General features: G+C 37.2%; 1 protein-coding gene across 2 annotated transcripts in view; it reads right to left on the reverse strand.

The window, feature by feature from the left end:
* Nucleotides 1-1,597: 1,597 nt before the first annotated feature.
* Nucleotides 1,598-18,771, reverse strand: part of herc4 (HECT and RLD domain containing E3 ubiquitin protein ligase 4) — a 69,418-nt gene continuing 52,244 nt past the window's right edge. The window contains exons 17-24 of one of the 2 annotated variants that reach the window (XM_052027569.1): nt 17,432-17,599; nt 14,178-14,321; nt 12,335-12,501; nt 11,631-11,697; nt 8,302-8,384; nt 4,391-4,574; nt 2,129-2,231; nt 1,598-2,008 (exon numbers count right to left, since the gene is read on the reverse strand). In XM_052027569.1, coding sequence (XP_051883529.1) covers nt 1,800-2,008; nt 2,129-2,231; nt 4,391-4,574; nt 8,302-8,384; nt 11,631-11,697; nt 12,335-12,501; nt 14,178-14,321; nt 17,432-17,599 — 1,125 coding nt within the window. In that variant the 3' untranslated portion in view covers nt 1,598-1,799. Of the gene's footprint in view, nt 2,009-2,128; nt 2,232-4,390; nt 4,575-8,301; nt 8,385-9,301; nt 9,418-11,630; nt 11,698-12,334; nt 12,502-14,177; nt 14,322-17,431; nt 17,600-18,771 lie in introns of those variants that run through there. The other variant, XR_007957287.1, reaches the window with a different exon arrangement.

Raw genomic sequence — 18,771 nt, forward strand, 5'->3', positions numbered from 1 at the left:
TGAATGCTAACCTGTCAACCAAAATGCACAAGGTGACTCAAAGCATATTTTTTTCAGCATCGTGCATGAGATAACATGGAGCCAGGACAGAATCACTTCCATCCTGAAGGATGGTTGCACTTCAATGCATAAGCATTATTGTTGGCTGCAATGGAAGCAATTGATGGCTTAGCTGCACTGGAAGCACAGGCCATTCAAAATTCTCTACCTCTAAGACAGGTTGATCCAAAGGGATACTATTTGTCATGAGGGAAGAGGCTTCTCTTCCATGGTATCTAGAATCATTCTCTTCTTCTTGTTATCTCTGTGCATGTATGTCCATGTGCTTCCTGTCCTAAATGTATGCTCCACTCTGTGTGCATGCGCATTTGAGGGAATCCACCAACTTCAATTTTTGGGCCCGGGGAGCAGGTAAATGGCTCCCTCCACTCCCACTGGCTCCACTTGTATGTAAAGGTCCACTCACAGCTCTTGATGACCTTTTTTTTTTATGATGTCACAGCATTACAACACAAAATATAACTATTATATAATTACCTTTGGAAAATTATAAGCAAGCTTAATTATTAAGACAGGTTAATTATTTCATCAAAAATGAAATTTTTAATTTAAACTTGTAATATACTACATATTTCTTTGAATGGACCAAGATAAAACCCAACAACTCTCCAAATTTACTAGAAAATAAGTTACAGGATGCTGACATTTCTAAATCAAGCTGAAACATCCAATGAACAAATACACTGCATTTTTTATTTGGTAAAAATATTTTATCCTGGAAATATGCAAGTTAGCGATTGGTATTTGAACAAGTAGCTCAGCACTACAAAATCAAAAAAGTGAATCCCAAGACATTAAGAGCTCTGGCTTAGAAGTTTTAAATTCAAAGTTCTTTTATCGTACTTGTGTATTTATTACAAAAATAATTTAAATGTATATTCTTGCCTATCAATCACAGTTGTCTTTTGCCAAAGTTACCCTTTTGTTAAAACACAGTCCTAGAAAAATGGAGTTTTGTAGATTCAAAAATGGTTTTGGAAATAACTTTACGGTAAGAACAAAAAGATCCTTTACTGCGATTGTTCCAACTAATTATTGTTTGAAGTTTGTGGATTGAACTCATCCTTGATACCATGGCTGTTACTATTCCTGCATCAGTCTTGGCTTAAGTTAGTGCCAAGGTTCCACCGATGAACAAATTGATCAGAATACACAGGCCCATTATTTAAATTATGCCAATGTTCCAAAATAATTTATGTAAAGGATTGAAGAGGTCTAGAAGTAGATTTTATAAACACAAGCTCCTATTTACAGCATGCCAGTGCTGTTAACTGTATATTTTTTCCCAATGCTTTTACCCTACACTGTAAAGTAACTGTATCATAAAAATCTTAACATTATTTATGGATCTCAATTATAAAACAAGTAATCTTACAAGCAACTTAATTTGTTTTTGCAAACACGCAACAAAAAAAATTAAAGGTGAATTTTTCATGCATCTGTGTTCCAGTCTCCCAGAACTCCACTCGACTTTCTACATAACGGGTAAGGTAATAGCGCTTCTTCTGATGTTATCAATATAGAGCATTGATATGCATAATTTGTAAATGTACTTTTAATATGTAGGATTAACAGTATACATGATTCTATACAAGCTGCTAATTTAACATTGTAAGCTCTTTACTGTATTTTGTTCAGTTCAATTTGTCCTCACACAGCATTTCTTGCCAAACATGTACTTTCCAGGGGTTCTTTTATTCAACTCAAAAGTCAAAAATTGTAGTTTGAGTTTCTTTTTTTTACACCAGACTGAAACCTTCATAATGATCTATGGCTTTAACTAGTTTGGTTTTAAGGATCTCCTTGTCTGTGTATTTTGGCAGATCCAGAAGATTAAAACAGGTGTGTGCCACTGGAAGGTAATTATCTCCACCTCCAGTTGGCTGGATGATAAATTTCAGGCTCTTCATACCAAGGATTGGGATACGATCACTACCTGTTAGAAACACTGTAGAATAAAAGAAAATATAATCATTTTCAGATTCAATTGGAGCACCAAGCATGTAAATACTTGAAAAAAGATAAAATCATAAATAGAACCAGGCTAATTCAATTCATTTAAACTTACACAGAAAACGCTTCTTCTTTTCCAAAGGTAGTTCATGGAACACCTCCCAGAAGAATTTGATGGTAGGATGTTCTGCCCAATATTCTCCTTTATATTCAGTATTCTATATATAAAATAAAGTCACTTGAAAAATCAATAGGCTATAGATTAAAAAGTTATGCTTTGAACATAACTTTTTATTGGAAATATCAACATGAAAATCAATTGCATGTAAATTCTAGAATAGTTGACGTTTAAAACAGCTGTGATTGTATAGGATATTTTTCAAGCCAACTTTAGCAATTTGGTTGCAACAGCCAATGATGCTAGCAGTATGCAATTATCCATAAGAACTTGAACAGACTAGGTCAGTGAACAGAAAGGTAGCAGTAAGAGTACAATTTGGATAAGTGCAAAATCATGAGATTAAGCAAGCAGTGGTGAAAACACAAGTGGATAGTCATGAAACGCAAATAGTGTGTTAGGAATACTGCTAAGGGATTTTGAAACAGCACTTGGCCTTGAAGAGCTTCCTTTTCATATTACAGAAGGAATATAATGCAGTACATCTTCTGCCCTAGTGCCAGCACATATACTGGATTTTACCTAGGCATCACTTGATGACCTGGTTGCTGGTGTGGTATCAGCCTAAATCATTGGTTGCACCTTCCATCTTGCTGCCACGGTCTGCCTCTGTAGTACTCTGATGGACCCCTCATGGACTTCAATGAGTAAGTATGATCTTCAGCTTTCAGGCTTGAAAGTCTGCCTGCCAAGTCTGTGGCTGGTTAAATCTGGTGCGAGCACACCAATCCCCATTCAAATTAATGAGTGGCGTCAGCTCTTATTAAAACTCTGTTTTTTCATATTCATTTAAATTAGTTTAAATTTTCTTATGTTATTTTTCAGTGTTTTAAATGAAAAATAGTTCTTTTTAGACAATTTAGTCTTTATTCTGTAGGTCAAGTGTTACCGACTGAACAGTGAAGATTTAAATGCAATGTTGAGCCACAAGGCAAGGTTCAGGAGCCACAAGGCAAGGCTATGCTAACTATCAGACGGTTGTCAGAGAGCAGCAGGCTGTCTATGCAGAAACAGCACCTATGCTGCATTCTGCCATCTTGAGATGCTGAGAGCTCACAATGGAATAACTGCAGAACATCTGCTTGCCACTGGATGATATGCTCCAAAACTTGTTTCAAGTTGCCCAGAGGAGTTCCATTGGCAATTTAGAAGGTTGAACCTAATGATTTCACTTGAGCTCAGCTGTGTGGCTAGCTCGGAGGTCCAAGTATAATAAGTGTTCACTGCTATATTTAGTCAGTCATTACTTAGATCAACTAAAGATATGATCTAGGATAATAAAGTCAATTGGATATTATGGTTGCAATGATGGTTAAACTTCCCAACAATAGCACCATTACATTTTGAAATTCAGTAACTATGGAGTTAATTATGCAAAAACAGAAGTTGCTGTCAGCAATTCCTTGCTCCTCCATAGAGGGTGCTATTTTATAACTTTCCACATCATAATCAGAAATTAGCAATCAGATATTAAATACTTGCAAAGCATTCTCACTGCAAAAGAAAAACCTGAAAATATTATGCTTTGTTGCATGAGTTGTGATACTCTACTAAACCATAAATACATACAAACTTCTCTGGCCCCAAACAAAATGAATGGCTTATCATTCCCTCAACTAGTTCAAAAATCTGCACTTTTAAATCAATATCTATTTTAATTTTTCCCCAGATCCTACCAGATACTCAACTGAGTTTTTTTGTTCATTAAGATAATTGAAAATATTATTTAAAAATTGTGCTGCTTGCTTTCTGCTTTCATGTCTGAGAATTTTTCAATCTGATTGGCTGCTCAGCCTGCTTGATGACATCAAAATTTTAGAGAGCCTCAAAAATTGATACCTGACACCAAATGACACACAGAAAGGTGAAATCTACACCAGAGAACTTGGCAACTTAGTTATTTTGCCACTGACTGAAATCCAAGTTACTATGATGCAATATCAAACAACTGTTGCATTTAACTATATTTTGTATCATAACCCACTGAAACATATTTCGGTTGTACATTGTGTACAATAGCAACTGTCAAAGCGTTCTTCATTTAGTGTACAAGACCACTGAGGCAAGAAACTAATAGTGCTATTTGGTAGGCAGTAACCATTTTCAAAACTAGTATCTTAAATTTGTTTTGTTCATAGTTCTACCATTCTACATTTTCCAAATTACTTGTTCCTTCACCTGCAGTGTGGTTACACTAACCTTTTCCCATTCTTTCCAATCATAGTTTGTGTTTCCAGTAACCATTGCCTGCAATTCATTAGGCTGGAAGAGTTGAAGTACTTTCCCTCCACACACTTTGTGAAAGCTTTCATAGAAAGCACCAAATAATGGAGCAATTGACTTGTTGAATACATAATCGACGTATGCATCCACAAATCCGTGTCTGGAAAAAATGCAAACAAAATTTCTGGTTAACTCAAAGAAATACTGACATAATAATACATTCAACCATGAAGTCACTTTTTTTTAAAAACTGTTTTCAAAAAAACTCCTATTACAGCAAAATTTTGAGCTGTGATCATTTTCAGCATAATACAGAAGCTTTATGCTATCTCCTGTGGTATTATTGCCAGGAAGTGCAAATTTCATAACCGGATACTCGACTCTGTTGTTGCCAGAGAAAGTTTCAGTGATGATTAGTGATGACCTAGTAACTTCTCAATAGAAATCTGTATTATCAGCTTTTCTTTAAAACTTAACAGCCATATAGTGGTGATGCACAGCAGTAATGATCTCCTTTCAGACAATGATTTGTCAGATCAAAGGTGGTGCTGAACAACATTTACTGCAACACTTGCCACCAGTTATCCTCTATGCAGATTGGAAGATAGCTGGACTGGAGTCATCTGCACTCACTAAAGACCCTCCTGGCCTTTTGATCAGTGGGAAGTGTCAGACTTAGTGAGAGAAGCTGGGAAAGAGTGAGATTTCTGGCTCAATCTGGGACTGTGGAAGAAGTGGGGAAAAACAGCATTTTATGTTAAATTTTAATTTATTGTTCTTGTGACAGATCACCTTGACGTGAAGTAGGTGTGGGAATGGGACCAGAATTGTGAACACCAGGGGCGATGGAAAAAGGCATGAACTATGTTGTCTATTTAACACGCCGCTCCCTTTCTCGGAGTGCCCTACCTGTCTATTGTGGGTGGAGACCATCTGAGCTGGGAGCAACATCCACGAGGAAAAGGAACTAACTTATTTTCAAAGATCAGGCCTCCTTTTTCCACCAGGCCCTGTCTGATCCATCAAACACGACTTTGCAGAATCCTTGCAAAACAATATTTCACTTTATTGCCACTTAATGGACAATAATTCCTGCTATCTGGTACTGATGTTCTACAATTTTCTCTTCTCATTCATGTCCATTCCACAAGTCACCAAAGCCCGTAATCGGCAGGCATGCAACAATAAGTAATGCAGTGATGGGAGTAGGGTAATCGCAGTATGGAACAAGCCAGGATTATTAAGGTCACTTGATTTTCCTCAGGCCACTAACCATCATTCAAATAGTTGCCACCATAGTTGGAAAAGTTGCTTGCATTAATTAAATAGTTTGGGATAGGTATCTTGATTTTATTATGGCATTGAGTGATATGAAATGCTTGGATGATTAGACCACATTTCCTTGGATTGTTCTTCAGAATGAACAGAGGCTTTTTGTTATAGTTCCATTATATTCTGCCACAAACTTTGTTACCACATGATCGGTCAAGTTACAATTTCCCGGTTGCTTCTTAAAATTACAATTGTGATTCATTTTATAAAAGAGATATTTAAGATCAGGACTTGATTGTCTTCACTCCGACATATTATAATCATGGTATTTATTTTCATGGCATTTATATATACCCTGTGTATGTATCCCTATGACAATAAATGTGAACTTAACTAAATACCTTGAATTTTAGTACAGTTTTCAGTTTATGAAATCAACAAGGTGCAGAATTCACCAATGGGATGAATCAGCAAGGCTTTGCTGAGCTGCACAAATTGCTGAAAAGCTGGCAAGTAGTGGGTCAGCTGTACTATGCTGCATATTTGATATCAATGTGCTGGAAACTACATGCTGCATCAGATGTACAATAAACTACAGGGCACAAGTTCGCATAGTGACCTTTTGTCTTAAATAACCAAGCCAATTTTGAATCCAACTTCCAAGTCACCGTCTTAATCTTCTGGATCAGCCTACCATGAGGGACCTTGTTAAGTGCCTTACTAAAGTCCACGTAGACAATATGCCCTACCCTCAATCACCTTTGTCCCCTCCTCAAAAGAAAATATCAAGTTTGTGAGACATGACCTTCCCCGCACAAAGCCACACTGACTAACCCTAACAAGTCCATGGTTTTCTAAATGCAATTAAGTCTTGTCCCCAAGAATCTTCTCCAATAATTTCCCTACGACTGATGCATGGCTCACTGTCCTATAAATTTTCTTCGGGAACCTCACCTAAAGAGGATACAAAGATCCCTGACAAGGCCTGAGCAATCTCCTCCTCTGCCTCTCTCAGTATCCTGGGATAAATCCCATCAGACCCAGGGACTTATCCACCTTAATACTCTTCAAGGAGCCCAATATCTTCGCCTTCTATCCACCTTAATACTCTTCAAGGAGCCCAATATCTTCGCCTTCTAAATATCAAAGTGCCTTAGAATATCACCATACCCCTCCCTGTTCTCATCAGCCATGTCCTTCTCCTTGATGAATCCTAATGTAAAGTACTCATTTAGTACCTCAGCCACTCCCTCTTGCTCTAGGCATAAATTCCATCCTTTGTTCTCGAGTGGACCTACCCTTTCCCTTGTTTTTAAATAAATGTATACAATGCCTTAGGATTTTCCTTAAAGAAAATGAAATCCAAATAAAACCATCTTGAAAGCCTTTTAATATCCAGGAAATTAAAAAGATTACTCTCTGCATTACCCTTCAAAACAAAGCTGGTTTTTAACTAAACTACTTCATGTCAATTGACTTCTTTTACAAGTTACATTTAATAAGTTTCAGCATAGGGAAAAGATCAATGAAGTAATGCAAGAGCTACAGAAGTTGGAAGGAAGTCAGGTATTTAGAAGAGCTATTCACATATAATTTACAATTGTTAATTTAAAATTATTTTTCTTAAAATATCATAGACTCATACAGCACAGAAATGGGCCCTTCATCCCACCATGTCCAAGCTGACCATCAAATAGTCATCTATACTAATCCCATTTAACAGCACTTGACCCATGGTGACTCAAGTGCTTGGCTAGATACTTCTTACATGTTGTGAGAGCTTTTGCCTCTACCACCTCCTCTGGCAGTGCATTCCAGATTCCAATCATCTTCTAGATTAAAAAAATAATCCTCATCAGATCCTCTCTAAATCTATGCCCTTTAGTTTTAGATGGAAAATGTTTCCTACTATCTACAGGGAAATGTTTCCTACTATGTACCCTTCCTATGCCTCTCAATTTTATACACCTCTAACAGGTCCCTTTACGTGAATTCTCATTGTTCCAACTATATTATTTATAGAAAATACCACAGGAAATGCGTTTGATGTAATTTTAGTTTTAATTAAACAACTGGAATAAACAAGTTCTAATTAAGAGTAAACTACATCTTGAATCATATTTTTTCCAAAAGAAATCAGAATCAAAAAGAATAGTTAGGGAGCCAGTTTAAAATGCAGATCAATGAATTACAGAAGTTGTTAGGACAGACCACTGGTGTAATGAACTAGACTAAAAGAATGGTGACCAAAGTAGACTAATCAGCTATCAGGGAAAGAGGAACTACTGCTTCTGTATGAATGCATTCTCTTTCAATAATTTCTGAAGGTACTTCGCTCTCTCAATCCTCCCTCCACAATGTAAATCATTGGTCTTATAACTTGTGTTTAAATTCATGCAATCATCTGCTGTCATTTTAAGTTATGGGGATTACCTTCATAATATTGTAGATTTAAACAGCTGTGTATCTGCAGTTCAGTGACTGCATTAAACTTCCATATACTACCTAAAATTCTTTCTGTAATCTACAGTTATGTTTTTCACAAATGATCTGTTTTCAAAAATACATGCTGAGTCTTTCACTAACACTTTTCTGCACTGGAGAATGTTTCTCACCTGTTATCTTTGGTAACTGGAATATCGGTGCCACCTGGAATCAACTCTTTAACTTCCGTTAGACCAAACTTTTCTACTGTAATCTGATTAAGAATTGAGGAAAGTTAAAATCACAAGAAAAAATCTTAAAACATTAACTGAACCACTGGTTAAGAGTTTTGTCAAAGAAAAGAGCCATTTACCATAGGAGGCTAAAATACATCAGAGCCAACTGAGAACAAGAATTATAATAATTATTTTTCTAGATTTACTCAGTTTTGGTGTGTATTTCAGCTCGTTTCTCCTTTACAAGATTATAAACGCACCAAAAATACACAGAAGGATATTGTTTTAAGTACTTAATACGTTATCAATAGAAGGCAGAATCTGAATTTTTAAGATTGATTTTGGGGCACCTCTCAGATAAAACCAACCCCCTCAAATACAAGGATTGAATAGTCCCACAAAACTTCAGCTCAGGTGACTAGTTCAATATTAAACATTTGAAAGACTGAATATCTACAAGCACTGTTTGTCAAAAGGGCTGAAAATCAGTGCTAAATGTCATATGGTACCAATACAAGAACAATACCTTGTTATATTACAATATAGAAAACAGTAAAAAAGCAATACTATAGAAAGTTTATATTCAGTCCCAATGGGAATGAAAATGCTTCAAAACTGAGGTATGAATTTGAAAATATACATTTCCAAAAAATCATCCATACACAAGACCAAACTATTTAAAAAATATAACCAGCTCTGACCCTTTAAGTAGAGAACAATGAACTTTTCCACTTTGCAACAGTCATCTACTCCAATAGTTTCCTACTAATTTTCTATCTTTATCTACTTTATTCTTTCTTGCAACATGCAACTGTAGACCTATACAAATAAAACATCAACATCATCCTTTTATCTATTACAATTAGTTACTTAAAAACATTTATCAAATATGACTATAAGTCAGTAAGGTTATACAGCACAGAAACAGGCCATCCTTGCCATCCAAGATGCCTACCTGAGCTAGTCCCATTTGCCTCTGTTTGGCCCATATTCCTCTAAAACTTTCCATCCATGCATCTGTCCAAATGTCTTTTAAAAGTTGTAAGCAGTTCGTTCCACATACCCACCATCCTGTGTGTGGGAAAAGTTGTCTCTTAGGTCCCTTTAAATCTTTTTTCCCTCTCACCTCAAACCTATGCCCTCTAGTTTCAGACTCCCCTACTGTGGGAAAAAGACTGTAGCCATTCACCTTATCTATACCCCTCATGATTTTGTATACCTCTGTAAGGTCACCCTGCAGCCTCCCACGCTCCAGGGAAAAGAGCCCCAGCCTATCCAGTGTCTCCTTGTAACTCAAACCCTCCAGTCCTGCTAGCATCTTTGTGAATCTTTTCTGCACCCTTTCCAGCTTAATGACATCCTTTCTATAGCTGGGTGGCCAGAATTACACTCAATTACACCAAGCCCATTTTGTTACAAGTGTGGTCTCACCAACGTCTTGTAACACGATGTCCCACTCTTGTACCCATGAAAACAAGCGTGCCTAATGCCTTCTTCACCACCCTGTGTACCTGTGTCATCACTTTCAGGGAACTATGGGTCTCTATTCTAGAACACTCTCCAGGGCCCTGCCATTTACTGTTCAAGTCCTGCCCTGATAAGCAACACTTCACACTTGTCCAAATGAAATCCCATTTGCCATTCTTTGGCTCACCTCCCCAGCTGACCTAGATCCTGTTGTAACCTCAGATAACCATCATAATGCTAATTTTGGGGTCATCTCTAAACTTAATAATCATGCCAACTACATTCTCATCCAAATCCTTAATGTAGATGACAAGTAACAGTGGATCCAGCGTACCAGCAGCACACTGCTGGTCACAGGCCTCCAATCTGAAAAACAATCATCCACTATCAACCTCTGACTCCTTCCACCAAGCCAATTTTGTATCAAATATTTGTAATTACTTTTGCAATTGAATTATGGTTTCTTATAAATTTTCACAACAGAAATCAGATTAAACCAAAATGTGGGGGAAATCTGATATTGAAAATTGTTTATCCGTCCCATTCTTCTTGAGGAAGAGTGACACTGACTAGTCTCCAAGGCAAAGCATGCATATTAAAGGAAGTTTGCCATCAACTCATTAACTTTTCAACATAGCAGGGTGCAACTCAACTCATTTACGATGTATCCTGCTATTCCTTTTCAAGATAATTTATATATCCTCCTTGGGTATATCTACTTTCTCACTTCTGTTATATTTTGTCAACATTGATCTTAGTATTTAATAATACCACATACTTTCCCATAATATTTTCCATATATCACTATTTGCTTTAATATCTTTGGTCCTAATTACATTTGCTCTGTCAACTGTGATGTGGAGCAGGGTCAGTGAACCAAATCTTGCTGTCACTCTCTTTTAGATATAATTTAAAAATATGTACTTATGCAAAAAAATCCTATTGTTTTCTATTTTTGTCCTCCACCAAACTCATATCAATGATCTTCAATTATTGACCTAATTTGCCAGTTTGCAGCTTTTACCACTCAGTTTATTTGGACCAGATTCATTTATTCTGCTATCCCCCAAAACCCCCCAAAAGAAGTTGTTCTTTTTCCCAGCTGAGTATCTTTATTTACGACTTTTTACTATACTTTTACCATACTGATCATTATTGTTTTGTGTTACATATCTAATACTTATACATTACATGCATTGTACAATGGAAGATGTACCATTATCTTCCTATATCCGGTCTGACTTATTGAAGAATTTTTCTCAACACCATGAGAATCTCCTGATAGTTGCAGTGTTACAGAATCCTCTGTTAATGTTGTCACTCTCCCCATTACTATTTCCAAAGATATTACAAACAGAAATTAAGGTCTCAGGAATGTTCAGGCATAAGCAGTGTCTTTACTAATATTATATCACATTCCTTCATAATTATTTACACTTCTATTAATGCTAATTTGTTTTTGAAGCTTCAAATAATTAGACATATAACCCAATACTGACCTCAATTTTTTTAAAAATCAAAACTGAGCATTTTATCTTTCCCCTCTATTTCTGTTTTGCCTACATGATCTTTCATTTAAAAATTAATATTTTGCATATTCCACTGTCACCAAACTCTGAAGAATCACAACAGTTAATCATGTTACATAAATATTTATTATGGATCAAAGAAAACTCTTATTTTAATTTTACGTCAATGCTAAATATCAAACTTCATTGAGCAAACTTACTTTATTTCCTCCATCAGGTTCCAGACACCCACAGACAAATCACTACATATAAATGTGCTTTGAAAGTCTCTTTTCGATAATGACTTACTGTGAAGTTGAGGGAGAAGATGTCTTCCACATCCTCTTCTGGGTAATCTAGTAATTGCTGCATACTCCTACGTAAAAATTCAGATTGATAAAGAAATAATTGATTTGCTGATACCTGAATACATGCTCAAATTCTGTGTCTTCAAAAATATTACTTATTATAAACATATAACTACCAGAAAAATACAAAATCAGCAGTGGTTCAAGATTTATCAAACTGCTTGTGTGTACACCTGACCTTCTGATATTTCAATAGGAAAACAAACATTTAAAATTAAACTGCAAGTATTTTTTGAAAAATATACAACATAGCAGTCTAGATGTAAAGAAAAAGATCAGTTAAAGTTACATTGGATTCCAGGAGAGGTCAGGTGACACGAGGAGGATAGGGAAACGGTAGTTTTTAAATCTTGAGGCAAACAGATTATTTTTTAAAATTGTTAAACAAGTTATATGGTTAGAGATTTCTAAAATTTAATGATTAATAATTGCTAATGATGAGATGAACTAGGGTTAAAAGGAGTTCATTTCTGAAACTAAATAGGTTTAGCTTACAAATTTTGTTAATATTGATGTTAATGTTTATCTTATCCAAAAGCTGAGTGAGAAAGAGCAAAAGCTGGAAAGATGCAACCAGGATTCAATCAGTAATGGCCAGAATGTGAAGGGTACTTGAATTAATAAAATGGCATCATATTAACTAACCTGCCAACAGTAGGCATCAATTCCTTCAGATCATCGAAAGTAGGTTTCTGATTTAGGAGTTTCTTATATAAAGCCAATGGAAAGTGCAGATCAACAATTGTGAAGTTGTAGATGGCAAGACCACAAACAACACCAATCAAGTGAAATAAATCAATTTCTTCAAAGGTCTAAACAACAAAAAAAAACAGAATTGTGATTTCATCATCGTAATGCTCACTCTGCTTTGCAATCCTGTGACTGTGCAACACAATGCTATGAAAGGTTCATGATTCACATTAAGGAATATTGCAAAATTGGCATTAATAAAACTCTAATGATATATCGCCAAATAGCTGATTTTCAGAAGATAATCATATCCTAACACTCAGATGTCCAGAATGTGCAGTTATTTGCTTTTCTAACATTATTAGTCGGACTTTACCCTTGAAAGCCTTTCTTAAAGTTGATGTTCAAAAGTAGAATACAATATACTCAAAAAACATTTACTATCTTACTGGGTAACCAAAAATAGAAAACAGCAGGGCCAATAAGTTTAGAATCGACCCAATTTGCCAGACCAGCAACAGACTTCATTAGGTGAAAACAAAGAGGTGTGGGCCACTTGGCTCCCTCAAGCCTACTCTGCCATTCAATAGAATAATGGCTGATCTGATTGTGACTTCAACTCTGCATTCCCACATAGTCTGGTAATCTTTCACTCCTGCTGAATGAGAATCTACCAACATCTACTTTAAAAATATTCATACACTTTTACCATCATCCTCTGAGAAAACAAGTTTCAAAGACACTTTACCTCTGACAAAAATGTTTTGCTTTAACTGTCTTAAATGGGTAACCGCATATTTTTTTTAAATTTACTTCTAGTTCTAGATTCTCCCAGAAGATGAAACACCAAGACCCTTCATGATCATATATATTTCAAACAGATCCTAATTCTTTCTTCTGAACTTCAGTGGATACAAAGCAGGACTGTCCAACCTTTCCTCACAAAACAATCTGTCCATTCCAAGTATCAATCCCTTAAACCTTCCCTGAAATGCTTCCAATACATTAACATTTAACCAATAGTGTTACTCAGTACTCCAAATGTGGTCTCGTCAATACCTTAAAAATGAAGCATAATCTCCCTACTTCTCTATTCAATCTTCCTTACAATAACATTGTTAATTTTTCTAATTACTCACTGTAACAACATATTTTATGAATGTGTCAGGACACGCAGATTCCTCTGCAACTCAGTGTTGCGATCTCTCACTACTTAAATAATATGCTTTTTTAATTTTTCCAGCCAAAATGGACAATTTCACATTTTCCCACTTAATACTCCACTTGCCAGATCATTATCCACTCACCTAACCCATTAATAATCCTTTAGAGCCTATTTATATGCTCATCACAATTTAATTTGTTTCATATCTTTGTGTCATCAGAAAATTTAGCTACTTTGATGCCTCATTCAAGACTTGTCAATAAATTGCAAATAGCTGAGGCCCTAGCATTGATCCTTTTGACATACAGCTTGTTGCGTCTTACCAACCTGAAAGAAACCCATTACACCTACTTCCCTTGTCCTGTTAGTCACTCTTCTATTCATACCAAATATGATACTTCCTGCACGATGAGCTTAAATTTTCTGCAATAACCTTTGATGCAGCATGTTATCAAATGCCTTCTGGAAATCTTGGTATATCCTCCAGTTTCTCTTTACCCACAGCATACATTACTTCTTAAAGGAATTCTCCTCATTTGCATCAACTGCTTCTTGTAACCCAGAGGCTCTGGTGATGTCACAGATATTTAAAGAGTAATTATTAGTAGGAAGGGAATTTTAAAACTTTCATACCTGACATGAAAACCAGATGAGCCTAGATTCCTCATAATATTGAAACATGCCATACTTAGGATCCAGTAAATCTCTCATAATCAAGAGGAAAAATTCCTTACGGACACCTCCAGCATCCACAGCTTCTTCTCCAACAAAAATAACCTGTGTGTGAAAAAAAGATGTTCATCAGTTTGATACAGACACTTGGGAACTACTTGATTTCATTGAAGATAAATTGACAATCTTTGAAATTGGAGGAATTTTGTCTTTTCCCATTAATATAATAATTTTCAATTGTTGCAGTCTTCTCTGTCTTTTGTGTTTCCACACACTGTACTCTCTATATTCATGAACAACTCATGCAAATTTGCAAAAAAACCTAGGTTAGTGTAAAGGGGTCTGGTGTGGACTCAGTGGGCTTAAGGGCCTGTTTTGTACAGTACATCTCTAGGACTCACTTCGTGACCAAATCAAATTTCAATTTTCATAAGTGGCCTCCTGGAATTTTTAACCATTGCTTTGTAATTTTTACATATATATATATATATATATATATATATATATATCTATATCTGTTCTTCCTTCTATGAAAATCCTGTGTCCTTTATAAAAGTAATTAAATTCAAGCACAAATATTATGCAAAGTACACTAGTCAGAAGTAGGTACTTGGATAACAATGTGGAAAAAGAGGGTCTGACTGCATTTTCAGTTTGATAGCACTGAAAGTAATTTTGAGGTTTTTCTGCATATGTGGGAAGGATTCACAGTTTCAATAGCACTGCAGTGGGATACTATAATGCAACTGAGTAAGAAGGCCCTGACACTTTGCAGTACTTTGGGGGAGGGATAGTTGATGGCTGGCATATGTAGTTTGTCTACTTAGTGGGTCTCTAAGATTTATCAACATTAAGGCCATAAGGATGGATAGAAGAGCCTGTGTCCAGAACCATTGGTCTGCAAGTTAATAAAGTATCTCTACAATTAGGTAGTTCAATGTTTTGATCATCTTAGATGTGTCCATGTGTTCTGAAAAAGATCATTCCTGGTTGACATGGACAACCACTGAATACCTGGCTTGCCCTCAGCTGGCAACCATATTCTTGAACCTCTGCAGTTGTATGAAATTAGTTAGTTAGTTCTAGGATCTGGACCCAGTACAATAAGGCCAATATATGCTTACATCCTACAAATCAAAGGCATTGCCATGGGTACCTGCATAGGCTTTAGCTATGCCTGTCTGTTTGTTGGCTAAGTGAAACAGTCCCTGTTACAAACTTCTCTGGGTACCACTCTCCAACTCTTTCTCCATTACATTGATTACTGCATTGGTGCTGCTTCGTACACCCGTGCAGAACTTAATTTTATCACCTTTGGCAGCAACTTTCAACCTGCTCTCAAATTCACATGGACCATTCCTGACACTTTTCTAGATAACTCTGTCTCTTTCTCAAGTGACAAACTATCCACTGATATTTTCTATAAACCCACCGACTCCCACAGCTACTTAGACTACACCTCTTCCCATCCTGTCTCTTGTGATGCCATCCCTTTCTCCCCGTTTCTGTTTCCACCACATCTGCTCTCAAGATGAGGCCTTCTGTTCCAGAACATCTAAAATGTCCTCCTTTTTCAGGAAGTGTAGCTTCCCTTCTGCTGTGGTTGATGGAGCCTGATCTCACATCTCCTTGGATTCTCGTACTTCTGCTCTCACCCCACCTCTCCCATGATTGAACAGAGGTAGTGTTCCCTGGTCCTTACCTTTCACCCTATGAGCCCCTACATCCAGCATATCATCCTTCGTCATTTCTGCCAGCTGTAACGAGATCCCACATCATCTCCTCCCACCCCTTTGTCTTCCTCAGGGACCACTCCCTATGTGACTCCCTGGTCTGCTCATCCCTCCACATCCATCCCTCCCTGACTGCTGGCACTTTCCCCTGCCCTCGCAGTAGATGTAACACTTGTCTTTACACTTCCTCCCTGACCACCATCCAGGGATCTAAATAGCCCTTCCAGGTGAGGAAAAGGTTCACATGCACTTCCTTCAACCTTGCCTACTGCATTTGGTGCTCCCAAAGTGACCTCCTCTACATCAGCAAGACCAAGCTCAGACTGGGCAACTGTTTTGCAGAGCACCTACACTCAGTCTGCAATGGCCACCCCAAGCTCTCAGCTGCAGACCATTCAACTCCCCTTGCCATTCCCACACTGACCTGTCCATCCTTGGCCTTCTCTACTACCAGATGAAGCAAAATAACATCTTATATTCTGCCTGGGTAGTCTACAACCCAATGGCATGAATATTGCGTTTTCCTATTTTAGGGATTAGAAAACTCCCCCCAGCCCTCCTTCACCCATCATAGACCCCATCTTCCTCCAGGTTCAATCCACCCACTTCACACACAGGTACCCCCTCCCCCTATCTGGTTACAACTGCTGTTCACCTCTCCCCTAATGGTTCCCATTCTCACCTCCTTTACTTATCAGTATCCAGCACCGGTAGCACTTTGTGTTCCTGCTCCTCTCCATCCAGCAGCTGTCTCTTATTTTCACACCCCCTTCCCACATTGCTCCATTGTTTTTTTCTCCTTCCTCTCTCTTTCTCTGCCTCCATCTATCCTTCACCTGCTACTGCCTTCCAACTCCACCCCCGCTCACCTCCCCTACCTGGCACTACCTGCCTGTCATCTTACACCCCTCCTCAGTCCACCAATCACCTCAGAATTCACGATCATCCTCCTCCTTAAATTTTTATTTTAAATTTTATTAAAGCGTGGTAACAGGCCCTTCCGGCCCAACGAGTCCGCACCGCCCATTTTAAACCCAAATTAACCTACCCGTACGTCTTTGCAATGTGGGAGGAAACCGAAGCACCCGGAGGAAACCCATGCAGACACAGGAGAACGTACAAACTCCTTACAGACAGCGACGGGAATCGAACCCCGATCGCTGGCGCTGTAATAGCATCGCGCTAACCACTACGCTACTGTGCCGCCCCTCATAATGGCCATCTTGCCTCTCCACACTCAGACCCAATGCAGGGTTTTGACCCAAAACGTTGACAATTCCTTTCCTCCCAGAGTTCTTCCAGCAGATTGTTTGCCGCTCCAGACTCCAGCATCTGTAGTCTCATGTTGTGTCTCCATACTATGGAAGTGACTGACTTCAGGTTCACACATTGTTCAAAATGATACAATTCAAAGAGTCATAGAAACGAATTTACTAAAATTAGACAAGGTGCATTCAGGCTACTATTCACAGAAAATGTTACCTTTAATGGTTTCTTGAAGTCAACATTTTTGCTTTTTCTCAATACTTGCACAGCATCTTCAACAATATGGTCCCTTCGTACAATCAGCACAAGGCAAGGATTAACTGTATCGACCACAGGCAAGAAAAAGGATGAAAAGTTTTGTCTGTGTGCTTGGTCAACTGCCATCTGTAATAAGGAAAAAGTTAGTAATTGGTTTAGTGTTAAATATATTTAAAAAATAAAAACACTAAGATAGAGGTGGAATAACTACCAGAAAATCAGGATAAAAGCGTCAAAAAGAAAATGTGTTTTTGAAGTATATTTTAATTTCACAAAGCAGTGGAAAATTTATCCCTTTTTCATGGCAACAACAGCACCAATGCAATTCCTATTTTACTACCAAATTCAATTCGACTGTTAAGTATCTAAAAAATCTCCAAAAATCTGTGTACAGCTTACCTACCTTCAAATATGATCTTGAATAAAATTTAATCTCTCAAAATAATCCTTGGCATTTCTATGATGCCAAGATATTGCCCACTATAAAAAAAATTCCACCTCAGGTTAGCCAGATTTTCTTGCAGTAAAGCCTGTTTTTGGCAAAGAATTTATATCCAAAATCAAAATATAGCAAGGACATAAAAGCAGCACCTAATGAATCCCTATGTATTGTCACCACTAAGTAGCTATTTCACAATTTGCTCTTGAAACTTCCGGCAGTTTCCATCCCAAGGAGCGGAACGAAATAATATATTTGTCCACTCGAATTACCTAAAATCTGCTTAAAGCCTCATATTCAGATGAGTACATCTTCTTAATTAACAATTCTTCATTCATAGTGCATTTAAGGTGGTAGGGCCTATATCCTTCATCTCAGTGATACTTCTCTTTCATGGTGAGGAGTATAAATGAAACTTGGGCTTTGGTTTTACTGCACGTGAAGCTCAACCTTAGACAAAATAGACAAAAGCAACTTTACCTACATACAAACATAAATAGAAGCTCATCACTAACCTCTAGGCCAAGATTCCAACTAAAGTGTGTAAAGGCAAATGATGGTAAGACATTTAGGACTGAAATGAGGAGAAAATTCTTCATTCAGAGGGTGGTGAACCTGTACAATTCTCTACCATAGAAGGCAGTAGAGGCCAAGTCACTGAATATACACAAAAAAAAGTTCTAGACAAAAAGGCTTCAAGGGTTGTGTGGAAAGACTGGGAATATGGTATTAACGTAGAAGATCAACAATGATTATATTGAATGGCACAGTAACTTGAAGGGCTGAATAGTCCCTTTCTTTTTATTTTCCTATATCTGTGTTTTACTGTCATAGAAATAAACCGATTTATAAATGTTCC

Source organism: Pristis pectinata, chromosome 12 (assembly GCF_009764475.1).
Source record: "Pristis pectinata isolate sPriPec2 chromosome 12, sPriPec2.1.pri, whole genome shotgun sequence".
In the NCBI taxonomy this organism is placed as follows: Eukaryota; Metazoa; Chordata; class Chondrichthyes; order Rhinopristiformes; family Pristidae; genus Pristis; species Pristis pectinata.